The sequence below is a fragment of the Dermochelys coriacea genome, chromosome 6 (assembly GCF_009764565.3).
Source record: "Dermochelys coriacea isolate rDerCor1 chromosome 6, rDerCor1.pri.v4, whole genome shotgun sequence".
NCBI lineage: Eukaryota > Metazoa > Chordata > Testudines > Dermochelyidae > Dermochelys > Dermochelys coriacea.
In genome coordinates, this window is record NC_050073.1 from 78,931,481 (window position 1) to 78,951,841 (window position 20,361).

At 40.9% G+C, this 20,361-nt stretch overlaps 1 protein-coding gene across 22 annotated transcripts in view; it reads right to left on the reverse strand.

The window, feature by feature from the left end:
- The window catches only part of HEATR5A (HEAT repeat containing 5A), a 120,831-nt gene that overhangs the window by 66,657 nt on the left and 33,813 nt on the right, over positions 1-20,361 (reverse strand). For all 22 annotated transcript variants that reach the window (XM_043516994.1, XM_043516998.1, XM_038404931.2 and 19 more), the window contains 4 exons: positions 18,585-18,696; positions 17,552-17,704; positions 11,328-11,427; positions 9,736-9,845 (listed from right to left, as the gene is read on the reverse strand). In XM_043516994.1, coding sequence (XP_043372929.1) covers positions 9,736-9,845; positions 11,328-11,427; positions 17,552-17,704; positions 18,585-18,696 — 475 coding nt within the window. The remainder of the gene's footprint in view (positions 1-9,735; positions 9,846-11,327; positions 11,428-17,551; positions 17,705-18,584; positions 18,697-20,361) is intronic.

Genomic DNA, 20,361 nt, shown 5'->3' on the forward strand with positions numbered 1-20,361 from the left:
CAAGGATCTGATTGTGGAGGAGGTTTGGAATTACTTTAAGTCAAAGTTGCAGAAACTATCTGAAGCAAGGGAAAAAATTGTAGGGAAGGGCTGCAGATCAAGCTGGATGAGCAAGCATCTCAAACAGGTTATTAAAAGAAAGCAGAAAGCATACAAGGAATGAAAGACAGGAAAAATTTAAGGAAAGCTACCTCTTAGAGGTCAGAAACTGTGGGGGAAAAGTGAGAACTGCCAAAAACCTGCAAAGGAAATTAAAATCAATAGTAAACGTTCCTATAGTGATATATATTAAAAAAAAAACCCACTAAGGAAAGAAAAAGTGGGACTGCTAAACACTGAGGATGTGGAGGTTAAAGATAATCTAGGTCAGGGATTCTCAAACATCATTGCACTGTGACCCTCTTCTGTCAACAAAAATTATGACCCCAGGAAGGGGGACTGAAGCCTGAGCCCGCCGGAGCCCCGTCGCCCTGCACGGGGGTGTGGGGATTGGCCACCCTCCCAAGCGGTGAGGTTGTGGGGAGGGGAGGAGGCGCCAAAGTCCAAGTGCTTCAGCCCTGCGCGGTGGGCCTATGACCTGAGCCCTACTCCCCAGGGATGAAGGCTTTGTGCTTTGGCCCCGGCAGATGCAGCTCGGGCTTCGGCTCCAGGCCTCAGGCTTTGGCTCCACGCCCCATCAAGTCTAAACACCAGCCCTGGCGACCCCATTAAAATGCGGTCACTACCCACTTTGGTGTCCCGACCCACAGTTTGAGAACCACAGATCTAGGTCCAACTCCAAAATGAATACTTTGCCTCAGTTATTAATAAGTGTCAAGAGGAGTTTAGGGGTACCGCCACGGTGGCGAATGCAAATGAAGATATGGAAGTAGAAATTACCACATCTGATGTGAAAGTCAAACTCAAACAGATTAATGGGACCAAATTGGAGGGCCAGATACTCTCCATCCAAGAATATTACAGGCACTGGCATATGAAATTGCAAGCCCAATAGCACGGATTTTTAATGAATCCATAAACTCGGTCATATCCTAAGACAGGTATTTTGTTAGCAATTCTTCAATTTTTAAGAAAGGGGGAAAAATGATCTGGGAAACTACAAGCCTGTTAGTTTGACCTCAATTGCATGCAAGATTGTGGAACAAATTTTGAAAGAGAAAGTAGTTAAGGACACAGAGGTAAACAGTAATTGGGATAAAATACACAACATGGTTTTACAAAAGGTAGACCATGCCAGACCAACCTGATCTCTTTCTTTGAGAAGATAACTGACTTTTTAGACAAAGGAAATGCAATAGATCTAATCTACCTGAATTTCAGAAAGGCATTTGATACAATTCCACATAGGAAATTATTAGTAAATTGGAGAAGATGAGGAGTAATATGAGAATTGAAAGGTGAATAAGGAATTAGTTAAAGGGGAGGCTACAATGGGTCATACTGAAAGGGGAATTGTCAGGCTGGAGGGGGATTATTAGCATAGTTCCTCAGGGATAGGTCTTGGGACCAATTTTATTTAACATTTTCATGCATGCCCTTGGCACAAAAAGTGGGTGTGCTCTAGTAAAATCCGTGGATAACACAAAGTTGGGAGGTTTTGCCAATACAAAGGAGGACTGGTATATCACATTAGAAGAACTGAAGAACCTTGAAAACTGGAGTAATGGAAACGGAATGAAATTTAATAGTGCAAAGTGCAAGGTCATGCACTTAGGGACTAACAACAAGAATTTTTGCTATAAATTGGAGCTATATCAGCTGGAAGCGACCAAGGAGAAAGCCCTGGGTGTATTGGTTGATCATAGGATGACTATGAGCTGCCAATATGACTCTAATGAAATCCTAGGATCATCAGGTGAGGTATTTCCAGTAGAAGTAGGGAAGTGTTAGTTCCATTATACTAGGCACTGGTGAGATCTCATCTGGAATACTGTGTGCAGTTCTGGTGTCTCATATTTAAGAAAGATAAATTCAAACTGGAACAGGTGCAGAGAAGGGATATTAAGATGATCAGAGGAGTGGAAAACCTGCCTTATGAGAGGAGATTCAAAGAGCTTGGCTTGTTTAGCCTAACCAAATGAAGGCTGAGGGAAGATGTGATTGCTCTCTATAAATACATGGATGGATAAATAGCAGGGAGGGAGAGGATTTAAAGTTAAATGCCAATGCTGACACAAGAACAAATTGATATAAACTGGCCATCAACATTTAGGCTTGAAATTAGGCAAAGGTTTCTAACTATCAGAGGAGGGAAGTTCTAGAACAGTCTTCCAAGGGGAGCAATGGGGGCAAAAAACCTAACTGACTTCAAGACTGAGCATGATAAGGGGATGGTATGATGAGACTGCCTACAATGACATGCAGACAAATATTCCCAACAGCCTGTGATGGGACACTAGGTCGGGAGGACTCTGAGTTACTACAAAGAATTCTTTCCCAGGTGTCTGGCTACTGGGTCTTGCCCACATGCTTAAGGTCCAACTGACCTGGACTGGCAGAGACCCTGAGGTATTTTTACCTTCTTCTGCAACATGGGACATGTGTCACCTTCAGGTTTAAATTAGTGTAAATGGTGAATTCACTATGACTTGAAGTCTTTAAATCATGATTTGAGGACTTCAGTAACTCAGCCAGAGGTTATGGGTCTATCACAGGAGTGGGCAGATGAGATTCTGTGGCCTACAATGTGCAGGAGGTCAGACTAGATGTTTATGATGGTCCCTTCAGGCCTTAAACTCTATGAGTGTGGTGATCAACTGTCTGTCCTCCAACAATATAGATAGCCAAGAAGTGTAGTATATACCCTCATATTTCAGGAGTTTGCGCTTATCAAGTAGAGCATGAATAGACTACAGCAGCAAGTAGTATAATGATATTTTGATCAGTAATTTAACCTTTAGGATATTAAATAATTTTCTTCATTTTATCAGATTAACCTTTAGACAGGTCTTTGCCTCACTGTATATAAAGCACAATGGCACTAAGTATTTAGAGTCAGCATATTTTAAGCTATTCAAGTGTCACCACTATAAGAGTATGATTTGGAATAAATTTTCTAAATCACAGGCCCTGGTTCTCATGGGAGACTTCAACCACCCTGATATCTGCTGGGAGAGCAATACAGTGGTGCAGACAATCCAGGAAGTTTTTGGAAAGTGTAGGGGACAATTTCCTGGTGCAAGTGCTGGAGAAACCAATTAGAGACAGAGCTCCTCTTGACCTGCTGCTCACAAACTGGGAAGAATTAGTAGGGAAAGCAAAAGTGAATGGGAACCTGGGAGGCAGTGACCATGAGATGGTCGAGTTCAGGATTTTGACTCAAGGAAGAAAGGAAAGAAGCAGAATACGAACCCTGGACTTCAGAAAAGCAGACTGACTCCCACAGGGAACTAATGGGCAGGATCCCCTGGGAAAGTAACATGAAGGGGAAAGAAGTCCAGGAGAGCTGGCTGTATTTTAAAGAATCCTTATTGAGGTTACAGGGACAAACCATCCCGATGTGTAGAAAGAAAAGTAAATATGGCAGGCAACCAGCTTGGCATAACAGTGAAATCCTTGCTGATCTTAAAAACACAAAAAAGAAGCTTACAAGAAGTGGAAGATTGGACAAATGACCAGGGAGGAGTATAAAAATATTGCTCAAGCATGCAGGAGTGAAATCAGGAAGGCCAAATCACACTTGGAGTTGCAGCTAGCAAGAGATGTTAAGAGTAACAAGAAGGGTTTCTTCAGGCATGTTAGCAACAAGAAGAAAGTCAAGGAAAGTGTGGGCCCCTTACTGAATGAGGGCGGCAACCTAGTGACAGAGGATGTGGAAAAAGCTAATGTACTCAATGCTTTTTTTTGCCTCTGTCTTCACGAACAAGGTCAGCTCCCAGACTACTGCACTGGCCAACACAGCATGGGGAGGAGGCGACCAGCCCTCTGGGGAGAAAGAAGTGGTTCAGGACTATTTAGAAAAGCTGAACGAGCACAAGTCCATGGGGCCATATGCGCTGCATCCGAGAGCGCTAAAAGAGTTGATGGATGTGATTGCAGAGCCATTGGCCATTACCTTTGAAAACTCATGGCGACCAGGGGAGGTCTCGGACGACTGGAAAAAGGCTAATGTAGTGCCCATCTTTAAAAAAGGGAAGGAGGAGGATCCAGGGAACTACAGGCCAGTCAGCCTCACCTCAGTCTCTGGAAAAATCATGGAGCAGGTCCTCAAGGAATCAATTCTGAAGCACTTAAGAGGAGAGGAAAGTGATCAGGAACAGTCAGCATAGATTCACCAAGAGCAATTCCTGCCTGATTAATCTAATTGCCTTCTATGACGAGATAACTGGCTCTGTGGATGAGGGGAAAGCAGTGAACTTATTGTTCCTTGACTTTAGCAAAGCTTTTGACACTGTCTCCCACAGTATTCTTGCCAGCAAATTAAAGAAGTATGGTCTGGATGAATGGACGATAAGATCGATAGAAAGCTGGCTAGATTGTCGGGCTCAACAGGTAGTGATCAATGGTTCCATGTCTAGTTGGCAGCCAGTATCAAGAGGAGTGCCCCAAAAGTCGGTTCTGGGGCCGGTTTTGTTCAATATCTTTATTAATGATCTGGAGGATGGCGTGGATTGCACCCTCAGCAAGTTTGCAGATGACACTAAACTGGGAGGAGAGGTAGATACGCTAGAGGGTACGGATGGGATACAGAGGGACCTAGACAAATTAGAGGATTGGGCCAAAAGAAATCCGATGAGGTTCAACAAGGACTAGTGCAGAGTCCTGGATTTCGGATGGAAGAATCCCATGCACCACTACAGACTAGGGACCGAATGGCTAAGCAGCAGTTCTGCAGAAAAGGACCTAGGGTTACAGTGGACGAGAAGCTGGATATGAGTCAACAGCATGCCCTTGTTGCCAAGAAGGCCAATGGCATTTTGTGCTGTATAAGTAGGGGCACTGCAAGCAGATCGAAGGACATGATCATTCCCCTCTATTCAGCATTCTGTGAGGCCTCATCTGGAGTACTGTGTCCAGTTTTGGGCCTCACACTACAAGAAGGATATGAAAAAATTGGAAAGTGTCCAGCGGAGGGCAACAAAAATGATTAGGGGATTGGAGCACATGGCTTATGAGGAGAGGCTGAGGGAACTGGGATTGTTTAGTCTGCGGAAGAGAAGAATGAGGGGGCATTTGATAGCTGCTTTCAACTACCAAAGAGGATGGATCTAGACTGTTCTCAGTGGTAGCAGATGACAGAATGAGGAGTAATGGTCTCAAGTTGCAGTAGGGGAGGTTTAGGTTAGATATTAGGAAAAACTTTTTCACTAGGAGAGTGGTGAAGCATTGGAATGCATTACCTAGGGAGGTGGTGGAATCTCCTTCCTTAGAAGTTTTTAAGGTCAGGCTTGACAAAGCGCTGGCTGGGACGATTTACTTGGGGATTGGTCCTCTTTTGAGCAGGGGGTTGGACTAGATGGACCTGAAGTCCCTTCCAACCCTGATATTCTATGATTCTGGTGCAATACCATAAAGCCAGACTTATGTCAGCTACAGCTACTGTGTTGACACACACTATCCCAAGTGATCTTAACGAGATAGTTGACAAAAATACACACACACACACACACACACACACACACACACACACACACACACCCCTTATACAGATTACTCCTGAGGGAATTCTCTGCCAAAAAAATAAAAAGTGTGCATCAAAAAAAGTTAAAATTCTGCAGAATTCTGCATATTTTGTCAATAAATATGTGGAGGCTCCAGCACGGCAGTGAGGAGTACAGGCCATGGACTGTACAGAGGTGGGAAATTCCCCTGCAGGCCCCTTCCCTGGGACATGGACACAGTGAGGTTGCACCCAACCAAGACAAGTGCAAGGGCTGGGCCTGCCTCAGAAACACTCCAGGGTCTTGCCCATCTATGCCAGATGCACCAAATAGTAAGCGAGAGGGACAGTCTCACATACACGCCCAGACCTGCACCCTGATCCAGGTGTACGCAGATAGGCTCAGCCCTGCAGGATTCAAGTGTGGAGGGGCTTAGTGTGGGGGGGATCCAGGTGTGGTGTGAGAGGGTTCTGAGTGGGGCAATCTGGGTGCAGGAGGCTTCGTGGGGGGTCTGAATATGGGAGATCTGAATGCCCAGGGGCTCACTGAGGGGTTCCAGGTGCAGCAGGAATAGGACTCTGCAGAAGAATCCAGGTAAAGGTAGTTGGGCCTCACCAGGGGTGATTGGGGTGTGTGGGAGGGATGGGGTTCGGGCAAGGGGCTTAGTAGGAGTATCCAGGTGCTGGGAGAGTCGGGCTTAGTAAGGTGGGGATCCGAGTGTGGGGGGTTTGTCGGAGTGGTCCAAGTACAGAGGCGGTAGGGCTTATTGGAGTGGGGGTTTGAGTGCGGGGGGCTCAGCGGGGGATGGTCTGGGTGCAGGGGTGGGGATCCAGAGGTGGGATCTGGATATGGGGCTCGCTGGGGGGAGGGCTCCAGATGCAGGCGGTGAGGCTCAGCAGGATGGGGGCTTGGTGGGAGGTCTGGGTATGGCTGGGTCCAGATGCATGGGGGTTAGTCAGACAGGAGAGCAGTTCCTTGAACATGGACCCCTCCTCCCGCAGCTGAGGAGCGATGTGGGAAGAAAGTGTGTGGGAGGGGGTAGAGATTCCTGAAGCTGGGGAAGGTTTCTGGGGGTGGGTTTGATCCAGGCCCCAATTCCTTTCAGGGGAAGAGGAAGTCCGGTACTCCCCAGCCCAGCAGGGACTAGCAGCTAAGCTCAGTGCAGGGTAGGAGCCACTGGCTGGGGCATCCCCAGCCCCACCCCCACGATAATTTACCTCTCTGCCAGCTGCTCCAGGCACCCAAAACAATGTGCCTGCACTGCTGGGGAAGTGTGTGAACCACTCTTGAGGGATCTCTTTGCTTGTCTGTCAGAAGTAATTTTTTGGCCGGAAAGCAAAGAAATCTGCGGGGGAAATGAATTCTGCACGAACACAGTGGCACAGAATTCCCGCAGGAGTAACAGATATTACCTTCAGACTCCCACTCTCCCCCATTTATGAGAACATTAGAGTTGCAAAGTCAAACATGCAAAAATTAGGAAATATGTTTTCCTGTGCAATCATAATGATAAAAATCTCTAATTAAACGATCACATACAGTTATTACTCATTCAGTTGCACTAAACTTTCTCATGTTTTTAAAAAAGCAAACTGAAAAAAACTCCATCATGTGGATCTATAGTGATGCCTACATGGTTCATTAGGATGGTTGGGACCTTAAGAGTAACCGGCAGCAATAGTAGACTGTTATTCTCTATGTGGACCAGCCAAAAGGGGAAGGCACATACATTTGACTCTCTGATCTTGTTCCCCACTTGTCCCTACCACCCATGCTTTTATTACTTCACCCCTGCTTCTACATATATAAACTTCAATGACTAATTAACATTCTGGATAAATGCCATATTTGTTAACAAAGAATGAAAACCTCCCCCCTTTCAATTAAGGCTTATGCTCACAATGAACATATTCTGAGACACATGGAAGATCTTCAACAAAACCAGGGAAGTTCAGATATAAAAGAAGCAAAAACAAAAAATAAAAACAGCACCATAAGCCCAATTCTTGAATAACCTTTTTCAAATCGCCTTTCAAAGAGCTACGCTGCATTTTCTAGCCCCAACCACCTGTCCACGTATTGTCTTTTAAACAATATTATGCCAGTGCAAAATAAGTGAAAATTGAAAGACAGAAGAAAAGGCTGATCTATTTCTAGTTGTTCATTTTGTCTCATTAAGAAAAACAGAACTGAATGAATGCCTCCCATTTCACAACTGGTTTAGACATCACTACACAGGAAGCACAAAAAGGAGGACAAGAAGTGCTATTATGGGCTGCTTGACAAAAAGTATGGTTTTCAGACCATACAAAATATACAGAAATATAAAAAACAGAAAGGAAACTATGAACTGCTACAAGTTTCTCATCCTTCATGCTTGCTTGAGCCATGAAAAAAGCAACACAATGCAAAACAGAAGTACAATATCACTGAGCACTTTCCAACACATAAAACTGGTTTAACCAGAAATCACATTGTTTTCAGATATGTTTAATTTAAAAAAAATCCCCAAATCTCTAACATTTCTATCAGGAAATATTGAACAAGCAGCATCTGCAGAGAGGTAATATAGAGAAAATCTATCATAGAAAGAAAAAATCTCTGTAGTTAGCTTTTCTGTAAAACATATTTTGCTTCATTAGATAAAAAATATAGTTAATGGTATTAACATCCAAAGGACTTGGAAAATAAACGACTCCATATCCTAACCTTTATATTTCCATATTGTTGCGTTGCAAGTGGATGAACAGCTTCAGGATGACAACTGTCAGGAAGAATTACTTTTATATATTTCTTCTGCATGAGCTCAAGACATAATAGGTTTCAGGCTGTTTGCAGTGTCTTTAGCAATGTGACTACTGATTTGAATACGTCTTTTGATGCCTTTTGTTTGTTAGTTCTAGATCGCTGCAACATCAACATGGGGCGGGCACTGCGCTTGCACTACTCTATTCAGGCCTAAACATGTCAGATGCTATTACATTGCCTATTTTTCAGCTGCATTAAATAATCCCCAAATATTACAAAGAAAAATAAAATTTTAATTCTATAAAGTTTTGCTCTTTCAGTAAAATTAATGAAAAGGGAAATAAGTTGCTCATCTTTTGTCTTTTTAACTCCATTCACAATTGTGTATTATACCATGGTCTCCAGTATAACAACTTAAAATGAGATGACGACGATTTATCCTTCTAAAAGTTTGGTTAACTGGTACCACTCGATGGAGCAGATTATATTAAGGTGAGAAATCCCTTCAGGGTTTTGAGGTCACAGCAAAATGCAGATGGCAGGGAAGTGAATGCTCCCCTCTGCCCTGGAGAAATGTCTCCAGTTGCCTAACACTCCAGCTCTACCTTCCAAGTCACTAAAGACTATTACAATGAATTTGTGTACTTTCCACACTTAATTCTGTTGCAAACTAAATTAATGGTAACATTAAAAATAAAAACAAAAACGCTACACACAAAAGAAATAATTCAAAGACAGAAGTTTTTATTGGATTAATTAAAATGAGCAGTCTGGTATGAAGCTATTCAAGTTATTATTGACCTTTAACAATCAAGTTAGAATGCTGCTAATTATGTCTTGCAATGGAAGAGTCAGTCTGTTTTACGATTTAGCTATTACACATTTGAGGTAAAATTTAGGTCCAGCAATCTACAGGGCCCAGATTAATATATTTGTAATGTAATGGCCTAGTCAGAGCAATTCAAAGTAAATTAAACCTATTGTAATAGATGTGCAATTGGTTTATATTGCAGTTATTCCTCCTGGATTTACTAATTTTACTTTTCAGTGAGTCTTATCATAGTGAGTGAACTCTAATATTAAATTAAAATTATAAAGGTTGCCTATCTTCAATTTTCTAGAAATTCAGGACAAAATTATAGCTTTCTAACAGAAGGAAAGGGTGATCCTAAACATTTAAGTGTGTTGCAAACAGGAAACTGAAAACAGAGTAGCTTCAATGCAATTCCGTAAAATGTGAATTTGGAAAATATAACAATGGGCACTTCAGAAAAAAAGATGAAAACAAATCTTGCTAGTTGTATACTTGTTATTAAAGTGAAAACTCACAAATGAACTCTTAGTATTTTTCACTTAAAACTGTATTTCTTGTTAAGAAAATACATACCTTCGTAAGTCTTTGGGGGCAATAAAGCCAATAATTCATAAAGTCTGTGCCTGTAAGTCATTGCTGGTGTTTTTAAAGCATTTCCATACATTTTATGTATTAAAGGAAGCCTTGAAAAAATACAGAAGACACATGACATATGTTAAAAAGAGATAAGGGTTATGTCACAATTTTCAGTTATAGATTTGTTTTAATTTGTACTGTAATTCGTATTCACTACCCTTGAGGCTACATACATTAGAGATGCTGCCTAATTTGCAATGCCAACATACCAACAAGCAGCTTACATTTCTATTAACTCATGAAACCCTGGTTTCCTATTCCCAAGCTGTATTTTTATGCACTATTGTAGAAGTATGAAAAGCTTTTATATTGTCTTGTCCTTTACATGTCTTTCTTGCAGTTAACCTTTTTGTAGTTTTGTCCCACCATGGTCAAGCTTAGATCCCAAAGCTATTGGACATTAATGTTCTAGAGTGACAGAACAGTTAAAATACTGAACACAAAGAAGGGGGAAAAAAAACAACTTTGATGTTGACGAACAACATAAGTACAAAAAGTGTCCATTTATAAACCATCTCTGTCTCTAGAGTAATTTTGCACTGTGTATATATTTGTTTTACAAAATGGAACAGATGCACACAAATACTATCCTGCTATGTGTATAAACAGCACACAAAAATATTATCCAGGTATGTGCATAAAGAAGAAAATGTCACTATTAGTGTTGTACTTGATTGCAAAGACACTAAAAAAGAAAAATATTGCGGACAAACATGGTGTCCGACGAAAAAGAAGTTATTTCATATTTTGTTTCTTAGCATGACATGCAACACACAAGACACAGGGCTTGTCTTTAGAGCTCTGTGCAGATACAAAATTTGTATTTGCATCCGTTCTGCAAAAATGGTCTGTGGTTATCTGCAAATTTGTAGGGCTCTACTTGTCTTCATTACAACAGTTATCTTGAGTAACTGGAGCTAGCCTAGCTTGAGTGAGAGCATGAGTGTGACCACAATGAGAAACACTCAAGCTACACACAGTAATTTGATTAGTATCTGAGTAATTGGATTAGCCACTGAAGAATAATTGTAGCTTGAGTTGCTGCATCCCCACGGCATTATTAGCTCCAGCATCAGCTGTACTAGAACTTCAACTTCTAACCCTACAGTCCTAACCCTCACTCACAATGGGCCAGATAACTTGATCTTAAAACACCACGTAGCACGAGCTAAAAAATGTGTGTGTGTGTGTGTGTGTGTGTGTGTGTGTGTGTGTGTGTGTGTGTGTGTGTGTGTGTGTGTGTGTGTGTGTGTGTGTGTGTACACACACACACACACGAGTCGATTTAGGCGCAGAGCTTGAATTATAGCTCGGGCTACCAGTACAGTGAAGGCAAGCCCATAGTACTGTACCAGTTTATTTACATCACTGTTATAGCTTTTGTACTCTGTAAGATACTACTTTAAAAAAGTCTATTTATCTGTCTAAACAATCCATTATATCAGGAAGATACCAGAGGAATATTCTACAGCACTTTCTAACATAAAATCACGGTTTACTTTTATTTAAAAACTTAATGATGCATTTACCGTGTCAATAAATCCACAGCACATGGGAGGGGAGGAAGTAGTCTCTGAATAACTTCATCAGTAAGAAGACCACCACAATAGGAAACAAAGGTTTTGATAGCTAAAAAAAGCAATGGATTGTAACTTAGTAGAACTTATTTAACTGAAAATTACATCCAATTATCACATGGCTCATTTCAAAATAGAGCAAATAGAGAAAATACTTATAGCACTATTGACCTAGGATTTTAAAGACAAACAGAAAAAAATAACTGATTAAAATGGAAACTGCATGTTTTCAGCACCTCTAAAAGTCAGGCCACTTATTTGGGCAGCATAAGCTGCATCTCCACTGGGGGTGGTGATAATTGGAAAACCCTTTCTAGTGTAGACAAGGACTTAGGTTTCTAACTGACCACATCACTTTCGAAAATTATTTTCCACACCTCCGTCAAACTTGACTAGAGAGAAAAATGTCCAGTACATTAGTATTTAAAAATTCTCAAGTAAATAGCTTCTTCCCCAGTCAATGTGTATTACCAAAGATTCTCATTCACTACTTAGCTACATCATTTTGCAATATTAAAATTGTTATTAATTTTATTTGAAGCAAAGCACCTAATTAAGTAGGCTTACAAACTAATATGCTTTTGTTCTGGGAAAACATTTTTAAAGGACATGAATAAAATTCAATCAAGAACATACATCTCCCAGGCCATATCTGTATCTTGTAACTTCATCTTGCACAACATTTCCAAGATCTAACCTCTTCTCTGTGCCCATACCACTAAAAATCTTGTCCAAATCTGATCATCTCATGCATTGACTTCTGTTATCTCCTCCTCTATGTCCTGGATGCCTGCAACCTTGTCCCCCTTCAAGTTCATTGAAGATGCAGCCACTAAGATAATCTTCCTGGCTTGTCATTGTCATCTGCATTCTCTTTAAGTCCTTCCCTACACTGCCTTTTTTTCCCACGGCATCAAACACAAACTTCTTGCCATCGCTTTCTAAGCTTAGTCCTAACTAGAGCTTTAAGTAGTCTGAAATAAGGGGACTTCCACCATCCCCACATCTGCCCATCCCCCTGTCTAACAATTAATTCTGACCCTCCAACCCCCATATCAGTTTTCTTCCCTCCAGTCCCCGATTTGTTCCATCTCCACACCTGTTTTTCCCCCTACAGACCCCATCTGTTCTGCTCCCCAGCCTCACCTCCTCTTCCTCCAGGTCTTGGGGTTTTTCATCCCCATCTCCCAGGTCGGTGGGAGCCTGCAGCTGGATCCCCTCTCTCCCTTCCCTAGAAGGCTGGATGTTGCCCAGAGGGAGCAAGAGGAGAAGAAGAGGTGCCATCCCATCACTCACCAGAGGAAGAAGTGAAGGGGAAAGAGAGACTAGAGCCACTCTGAGTCGCTGGGTTCTTTCTGTTCTCTCCTCCCTGCCATGTCCCCACCCCCATGATGGGTTGTTGGGGAGGAGGGAAGGGAAAGAAGAGAGCTCCACCTGCTTCTTGTTCCCATGCGGTGGGTAAGTGGGAAAAACAGCCTAACAGATGGTATTAAAAATGTGCCTGAGCAATACAGGCTTGCCTCTTAGAATTTTTATATCCTGGGCCTGCAGGTTATTTTGATCTGCTGCACTTTTAAAGCACTGGTCCAAATCTACCTGTTCAACTTATTATTTATAATAATCACTCATTATTTATCATTCCTTGCCTTGGCTCTGCTGCCAGATAGCCTGAATCTCCCAACTTCTCCACTTCTCTGACAAGCACTTGCATTGTTTCGCCCATGACTTTCAAGTAGAAAAAACTCCCAGTCAATATCTGTATAGCCACCACCAAATTCTTCCTCAAAACTTCTCTTTAATAAGGCTGTCGATTAATCACAGTTAATGCACGCGATTAACTCAAAAAAATTAATCGCAATTAATCACAGTTTTAAATCGCACTGTTAAACAATAGAGTACCAACTGAAATTTATTAAATATTTTGGGTTTTTTTCTACATTTTCATATATATTGTATTCTGTGTTGTAATTGAAATTAAAATGTATATTATTTTTATTACAAATATTTGCACTGTAAAAATTATAAAAAATAGTATTTTTCAATTCACCTCATACAAGTACCGTAGTGAAATCTCTTTCCCGTGAACGTGCAAGTTACAAATGTGGATTTTTTTTTTGTTACATAACTACACTCAAAAAGAAAACAATGTAAAACTTTGGGGCAAGAAGTCCACTCAGTCCTAGTTATTATTCAGTCAATCGCTCAGACAAACAAGTTTGTTTACATTTACAGGAAATAATGCTGCCCTCTTCTTATCTACATCACCAGAAAGTGAGAACAGGCATTTGCATGGCACTTTTGTAGTCGGCATTGCAAGATATTTACGTGCCAGATATGCTAAACATTTGTATGTCCCTTCATGCTTTGGCCACCATTTCAGAGCACATGCTTGCATGTTGATGACGCTCCTTAAAAAAATAATGCATTAATTAAATTTGTGACTGAACTCCTTGGGGGGAGAATTGTATGTCCCCTGCTTTGGTTTACCCACATTCTGTCATATATTTCATGTTATAGCAGTCTCGGACAATGACCCAGCACATGTTGTTTGTTTTAAGAACGACTTTTGCCGCAGATCTGACAAAATGCAAAGAAGGTACCAGTGTGAGATCTCTAAAGATAGCTACAGCACTCGACCTAAGGTTTAAGAATCTGAAGTGCCTTCCAAAATCTGAGAGGGATGAGGTGTGGAGCATGCTTTCAGATGTCTCAAAAGAGCAACACTCCGACGTGGAAACTACAGAATCCGAACCACCAACAAAGAAAATCAACCTTCTACTAGTGGCATCTGACTCAGATAATGAAAACGAACATGCATCAGTCTGCACTGTTTTGGATTGTAATCGAGCAGAACCTGTCATCAGCATGGACGCATGTCCCCTGGAATGGTGGTTGCAGCATGAAGGGACATATGAATCTTTAGCGCATCTGGCACATAAATATCTTGCAATGCCGGCTACAAAAGTGCCATGAGAAAACGTTTTCTCACTTTCAGGTGACATTGTAAACAGGAAGCGAGCAGCATTATCTCCTGTAAATGTAAACTTGTTTGTCTGAGCGATTGGCTGAACAAGAAGTAGGACTGAGTGGACTTGCAGACTCTAAAATGTTACATTGTTTTATTTATGCATCCGATGAAGTGAGCTGTAGCTCACGAAAGCTTATGCTCAAATAAATTTGTTAGTCTCTAAGGTGCCACAAGTACTCCTTTTCTTTTTGCGAATACAGATTAACACGGCTGCTACTCTGAAACCATTGTTTTATTTATGAATGCAGTTATTTTTTGCACATAATTCTACATGAGTCGAAAGAATAGTAAATATGGCAGGCGACCAGCTTGGCTTAATGGTGAAATCCTAGCGGATCTTAAACATAAAAAAGAAGCTTACAAGAAGTGGAAGGTTGGACATATGACCAGGGAAGAGTATAAAAATATTGCTCGGGCATGTAGGAAAGATATCAGGAGGGCCAAATAGCACCTGGAGCTGCAGCTAGCAAGAGATGTCAAGAGTAACAAGAAGGGTTTCTTCAGGTATGTTGGCAACAAGAAGAAAGCCAAGGAAAGTGTGGGCCCCTTACTGAATGAGGGAGGCAAGCTAGTGACAGAGGATGTGGAAAAAGCTAATGTACTCAATGCTTTTTTTGCCTCTGTTTTCACTAACAAGGTCAGCTCCCAGACTGCTGTGCTGGGCAACACAAAATGGGGAAGAGATGGCCAGCCCTCTGTAGAGATAGAGGTGGTTAGGGACTATTTAGAAAAGCTGGACGTGCACAAGTCCATGGGGCCGGACGAATTGCATCCGAGAGTGCTGAAGGAATTGGCGGCTGTGATTGCAGAGCCCTTGGCCATTATCTTTGAAAACTCGTGGCGAACGGGGGAAGTCCCGGATGACTGGAAAAAGGCTAATGTAGTGCCCATCTTTAAAAAAGGGAAGAAGGAGGATCCTGGGAACTACAGGCCGGTCAGCCTCACCTCAGTCCCTGGAAAAAATCATGGAGCAGGTCCTCAAAGAATCAATCCTGAAGCACTTAGAGGAGAGGAAAGTGATCAGGAACAGTCAGCATGGATTCACCAAGGGAAGGTCATGCCTGACTAATCTAATCGCCTTTTATGATGAGATTACTGGTTCTGTGGATGAAGGGAAAGCAGTGGATGTATTGTTTCTTGACTTTAGCAAAGCTTTTGACACGGTCTCCCACAGCATTCTTGTCAGCAAGTTAAGGAAGTATGGGCTGGATGAATGCACTATAAGGTGGGTAGAAAGCTGGCTAGATTGTCGGGCTCAACGGGTAGTGATCAATGGCTCCATGTCTAGTTGGCAGCCGGTGTCAAGTGGAGTGCCCCAGGGGTCGGTCCTGGGGCCCGTTTTGTTCAATATCTTCATAAATGATCTGGAGGATGGTGTGGATTGCACTCTCAGCAAATTTGCGGATGATACTAAACTGGGAGGAGTGGTAGATACGCTGGAGGGGAGGGATAGGATACAGAAGGACCTAGACAAATTGGAGGATTGGGCCAAAAGAAATCTAATGAGGTTCAATAAGGATAAATGCAGGGTCCTGCACTTAGGATGGAAGAATCCAATGCACCGCTACAGACTAGGGACCGAATGGCTCGGCAGCAGTTCTGCGGAAAAGGACCTAGGGGTGACAGTGGACGAGAAGCTGGATATGAGTCAGCAGTGTGCCCTTGTTGCCAAGAAGGCCAATGGCATTTTGGGTTGTATAAGTAGGGGCATAGCGAGCAGATCGAGGGACGTGATCGTTCCCCTCTATTCGACACTGGTGAGGCCTCATCTGGAGTACTGTGTCCAGTTTTGGGCCCCACACTACAGGAAGGATGTGGATAAATTGGAAAGAGTACAACGAAGGGCAACGAAAATGATTAGGGGTCTAGAGCACATGACTTATGAGGAGAGGCTGAGGGAGCTGGGATTGTTTAGTCTGCAGAAGAGAAGAATGAGGGGGGATTTGATAGCTGCTTTCAACTACCTGAAAGGGGGTTTCAAAGAGGATGGCTCTAGACTGTTCTTAATGGTAGCAGATGACAGAACGAGGAGTAATGGTCTCAAGTTGCAATGGGGGAGGTTTAGATTGGATATTAGGAAAAACTTTTTCACTAAGAGGGTGGTGAAACACTGGAATGCGTTACCTAGGGAGGTGGTAGAATCTCCTTCCTTAGAGGTTTTTAAGGTCAGGCTTGACAAAGCCCTGGCTGGGATGATTTAACTGGGACTTGGTCCTGCTTTGAGCAGGGGGTTGGACTAGATGACCTTCTGGGGTCCCTTCCAACCCTGATATTCTATGATTCTATGATTCTATGATTTGTAAGTTCAACTTTCAAGATAAAAAGATTGCACTACAGTACTTCTATTAGGTGAACTGAAAAATACTATTTCTTTTGTTTGTTTTTTTATAGTGCAAATACTTGTAATCAAAAATAAATATAAAGTAAGCACTGTACACTTTGTATTCTGCGTTGTAATTTAAATCAATATATTTGAAAATGTAGAAAACATCCAAAAATATTTAAATAAATGGTATTCTATTAACAGTGCGATTGTGTGATTAATCGCAATTATTTTAATCACTTGATTAATTGAGATTAATGTTTTTAATTGCTTGACAGCCCTACTCTTTAATAATGCGTGTAGAAAACTGTAACCTGATAACAGGCAAGCAGGTGGTGACTTGTAAATCCTGCTACTCCCCGCCCCATGATATTTGTTACCCCATCCTCTGCACCCCAACCTAGCCGACGTTTCTCTCATCCACCTATTATATCTTGTCTTGTAGAATATAAGCTATTTGGGGAAGAGTCTCTCATTTATCAGATATTTGTAAAGTACCTAGGATAACAGGGTCCAACCTGATTGAGGCCATTAGGCGTTATTGCAACATAAATAAAAAATAATAAAAAGATTAGCAAAAGTTATTATATTGGTTGTTGTTTTGGAAATAAAACATCAGGATGAGAAAAAAATCCACCACAAGGGTTACCAACATAATTGTGTACACACACACACACACACACACACACACACACACACACACACACACAGAGTCTATTATGAAGATAATTGAAAACAAGCATAAATTCTGCACTAATAGTTTTCTTTATGACGTCTGAAGGACAAATAATCACAGAGAGAGAGAATATGCTAAACTTTGCTTACCACAGAGAGCACCAGCACGGCCTTCCAATGTCACTTGCCATGTAAATGCATCTCCCCGACTCCTCTCTGTTTCTAGATCTTTAGGAGATAGTGGAAAGACACACTTCCACAGTAATAGCATTCTTGGGAGATAGTGCTGGACAACAGCAGGACCTGTAAGTTTTAACAGCCAATTAAAAATTTGAGGAACCATAAAGGTAAAATATTAAATCAGCTTACATATGTTCAAAAAGGTCTATACTGTTTCCTCCACCCATCCTTGCATTATTCCTTAACCTACTGCCACATGCCCACTGTTATTGTTAAGGTTGTGTCTCCCAAATTCATTATAAACCTGTTATTTAGCTTTAGCCAAGGTTTGTCATATGCGGACTCAGCTGAGGAACAACATAAAAGAAAAAAAATTCATTTGGTGGAGATGTTCAGAAATGCAAAATTTCTGGGCACAGGTTGGTATATAGAGATCTCTTTCTTATCACAGGGAAATAGAGGATTGGTGGACAGAAGTAACAGGTTCAAATGCTGAAAGGAGGCTAGGAACATGCAAAGAGACACAAAAAGACTTAGTGAGGGCTTGAACAATGATTTAAATATCAGGATCAATACTCTGACAATATTAAGCATGATTAGAGATCAATAACATTTCATGTGCCTGACAATTCAGCGAGGATCTTGATATCCTCCTCATCTTGCACTGACACACACATTATACCAAACAATTCTGAACATTTACAGTCATGACAAAATTTTGTTGGACTAATCTTGCAAATTATCTTTCATATTTAAGTAGTAGTGGTCCAATCCTGCCATTGTTCTGCAGGCAGAACTCCCACTGAGTTAATGGTAAATTTTAAGGTAACAAACAATGCTTTTATGCATCTTTTCCTATCAGAGAGATTTAAATGTATGTTAATTATTTTTACTATGAAATATTGAAGAGAAACGAAGGACCACAAGTATTAAAGCTAGTCATATGGATTTACCAAAGACATACTTTAATTTACTCTTATATGTACTTTTAGAAACCTATTACCTAATGTCATTAGAGAAGCTACCAACAGCCATCCAGCCTGCGTTCGTTGTATTGAAATGCGACTATTTTGAGAAGCAGAACACAATAAATCCTCTGCCACTGTCATGATTACCTATTCAAAATTTGAAAAACAAAGAGCATCACCACCTTTGTAATTGTACACAGAAATCAAATACAACTTAAAGAAAAAATTCTAATGATTATTTCTAACAATTTAGGGCCTGATTTTGCCAGGCTACAGGACAGAACTATTCAGGGGACAGGTTGGCTTGGTGTGTAAGCAGATCAAGAGAAATGTTGTGTCCCAGTACAGCAAGTTCACTAGGGCCCTGGTACAATGCCCTCCCTCCCACCCCCACTGTGTGCAAGGACAAAAACCAAGTACTACCCTCATCCCACTTCTGTAGGAGCAGTACTATTCCCTATTCTCAGGGAGTCTCTTCCACAGATGAAACTGATGTTGAAATTAGTTAAGGATTTTAACCATCTTATATAATTTCTACCTTGGACTAGTGGAAGTTTTGGCAGAACGGATATGTAAATTTTATTTTGTACAGTGGTTAGTCACCTTAAGGCATAGGAAGGTGTTAACTCAATTTAGTCTGTGGTAAGTGAATGTCCTTCCAGGAAACTTATTTATAACACAGTTAGCAAAGCAACAGATCTGTGGATGTACTGCCAATTAGTTTTATAAAAGATCATTTTCTTTGGCAAAACCTAGTGAGCTTCAGTTGTATTGTGGACTAACACAGCTTTTTCCTACTCAACAATGCAGTTGTGATGTTCATGGGAAAGGGAAAAAATAATGGTAACCTGCCAATTTAGCATACTTGCAAGTCTGGCCAGGGTTATACAAGCTTTAATCTTCAGAGGAAGTTTCATTGGCTTCAAACAGAACGGACTGATTTACAATTCTGAATACATAACTGGTCTCAAGAAGTTTACTCTCAAATTACAGTCTCCCTCCTCTTTCCAATTTCTAAAGCCCAAGCTCTTTAGAATCAACCTTCATTCCAAGAAGCAATAGTGATGTGTGGTGGGCAGACCTCAATCTTAATGCAAAAATATTCATAAAATTATTATAACTTACTTTAATATTAGGTTGTTAAAAACTTGTTTGCATCTTTATTAAATGAATATTTATAATTACAAATATGTTTTGTAATATTTTGTAATATCAGGATGCTTGAAAATATAACAATATCTGTGTTAGTTTAGTTACTTATATTCAGGCTGGGTAAAGAAATTCGAGGAGGTGTCTGTTTCTGTGTCCCATGAGCAAGCAAACATCCAGAAGATAGCCTTTCCTTAGCCATAAAACCATGCTTATTAGCTTTAAGAGTGTTATTCAAACTCAGGAAAGCTACATTTTAAACTTTACCTTCTTTAACTTTTATACTATTTTCCTTTGTGCTATATTTAAAAGATATACTGGTTATTGAAATCTGTGCTTTGTACAAAATATTTAATAATCTAATTGCTGTAACAAATTGTAACTAAGTAGCTTGGGTAAAGAAACAGTCCTTAAGAGTGTCTTATCTAGACCAAGACAGCAATTAAAATAAAAAAAAGGACTGTGAAAAGGAATGTATGGTTGTATTGTCAGACCAATAAATCTAGGTGTAAAGTCATTTGTTTGTTTTTTTTATTTCCTCACGGAAAATCTTCTAAGTAAACCCATACAAAGAATCCTAGAAGTATTCTTGCTGAAATGAATTTTATAATCTCTAAAAACTTTATTTATGTTCTAAATGTTCAAGTGGCAAACACCTGAAAT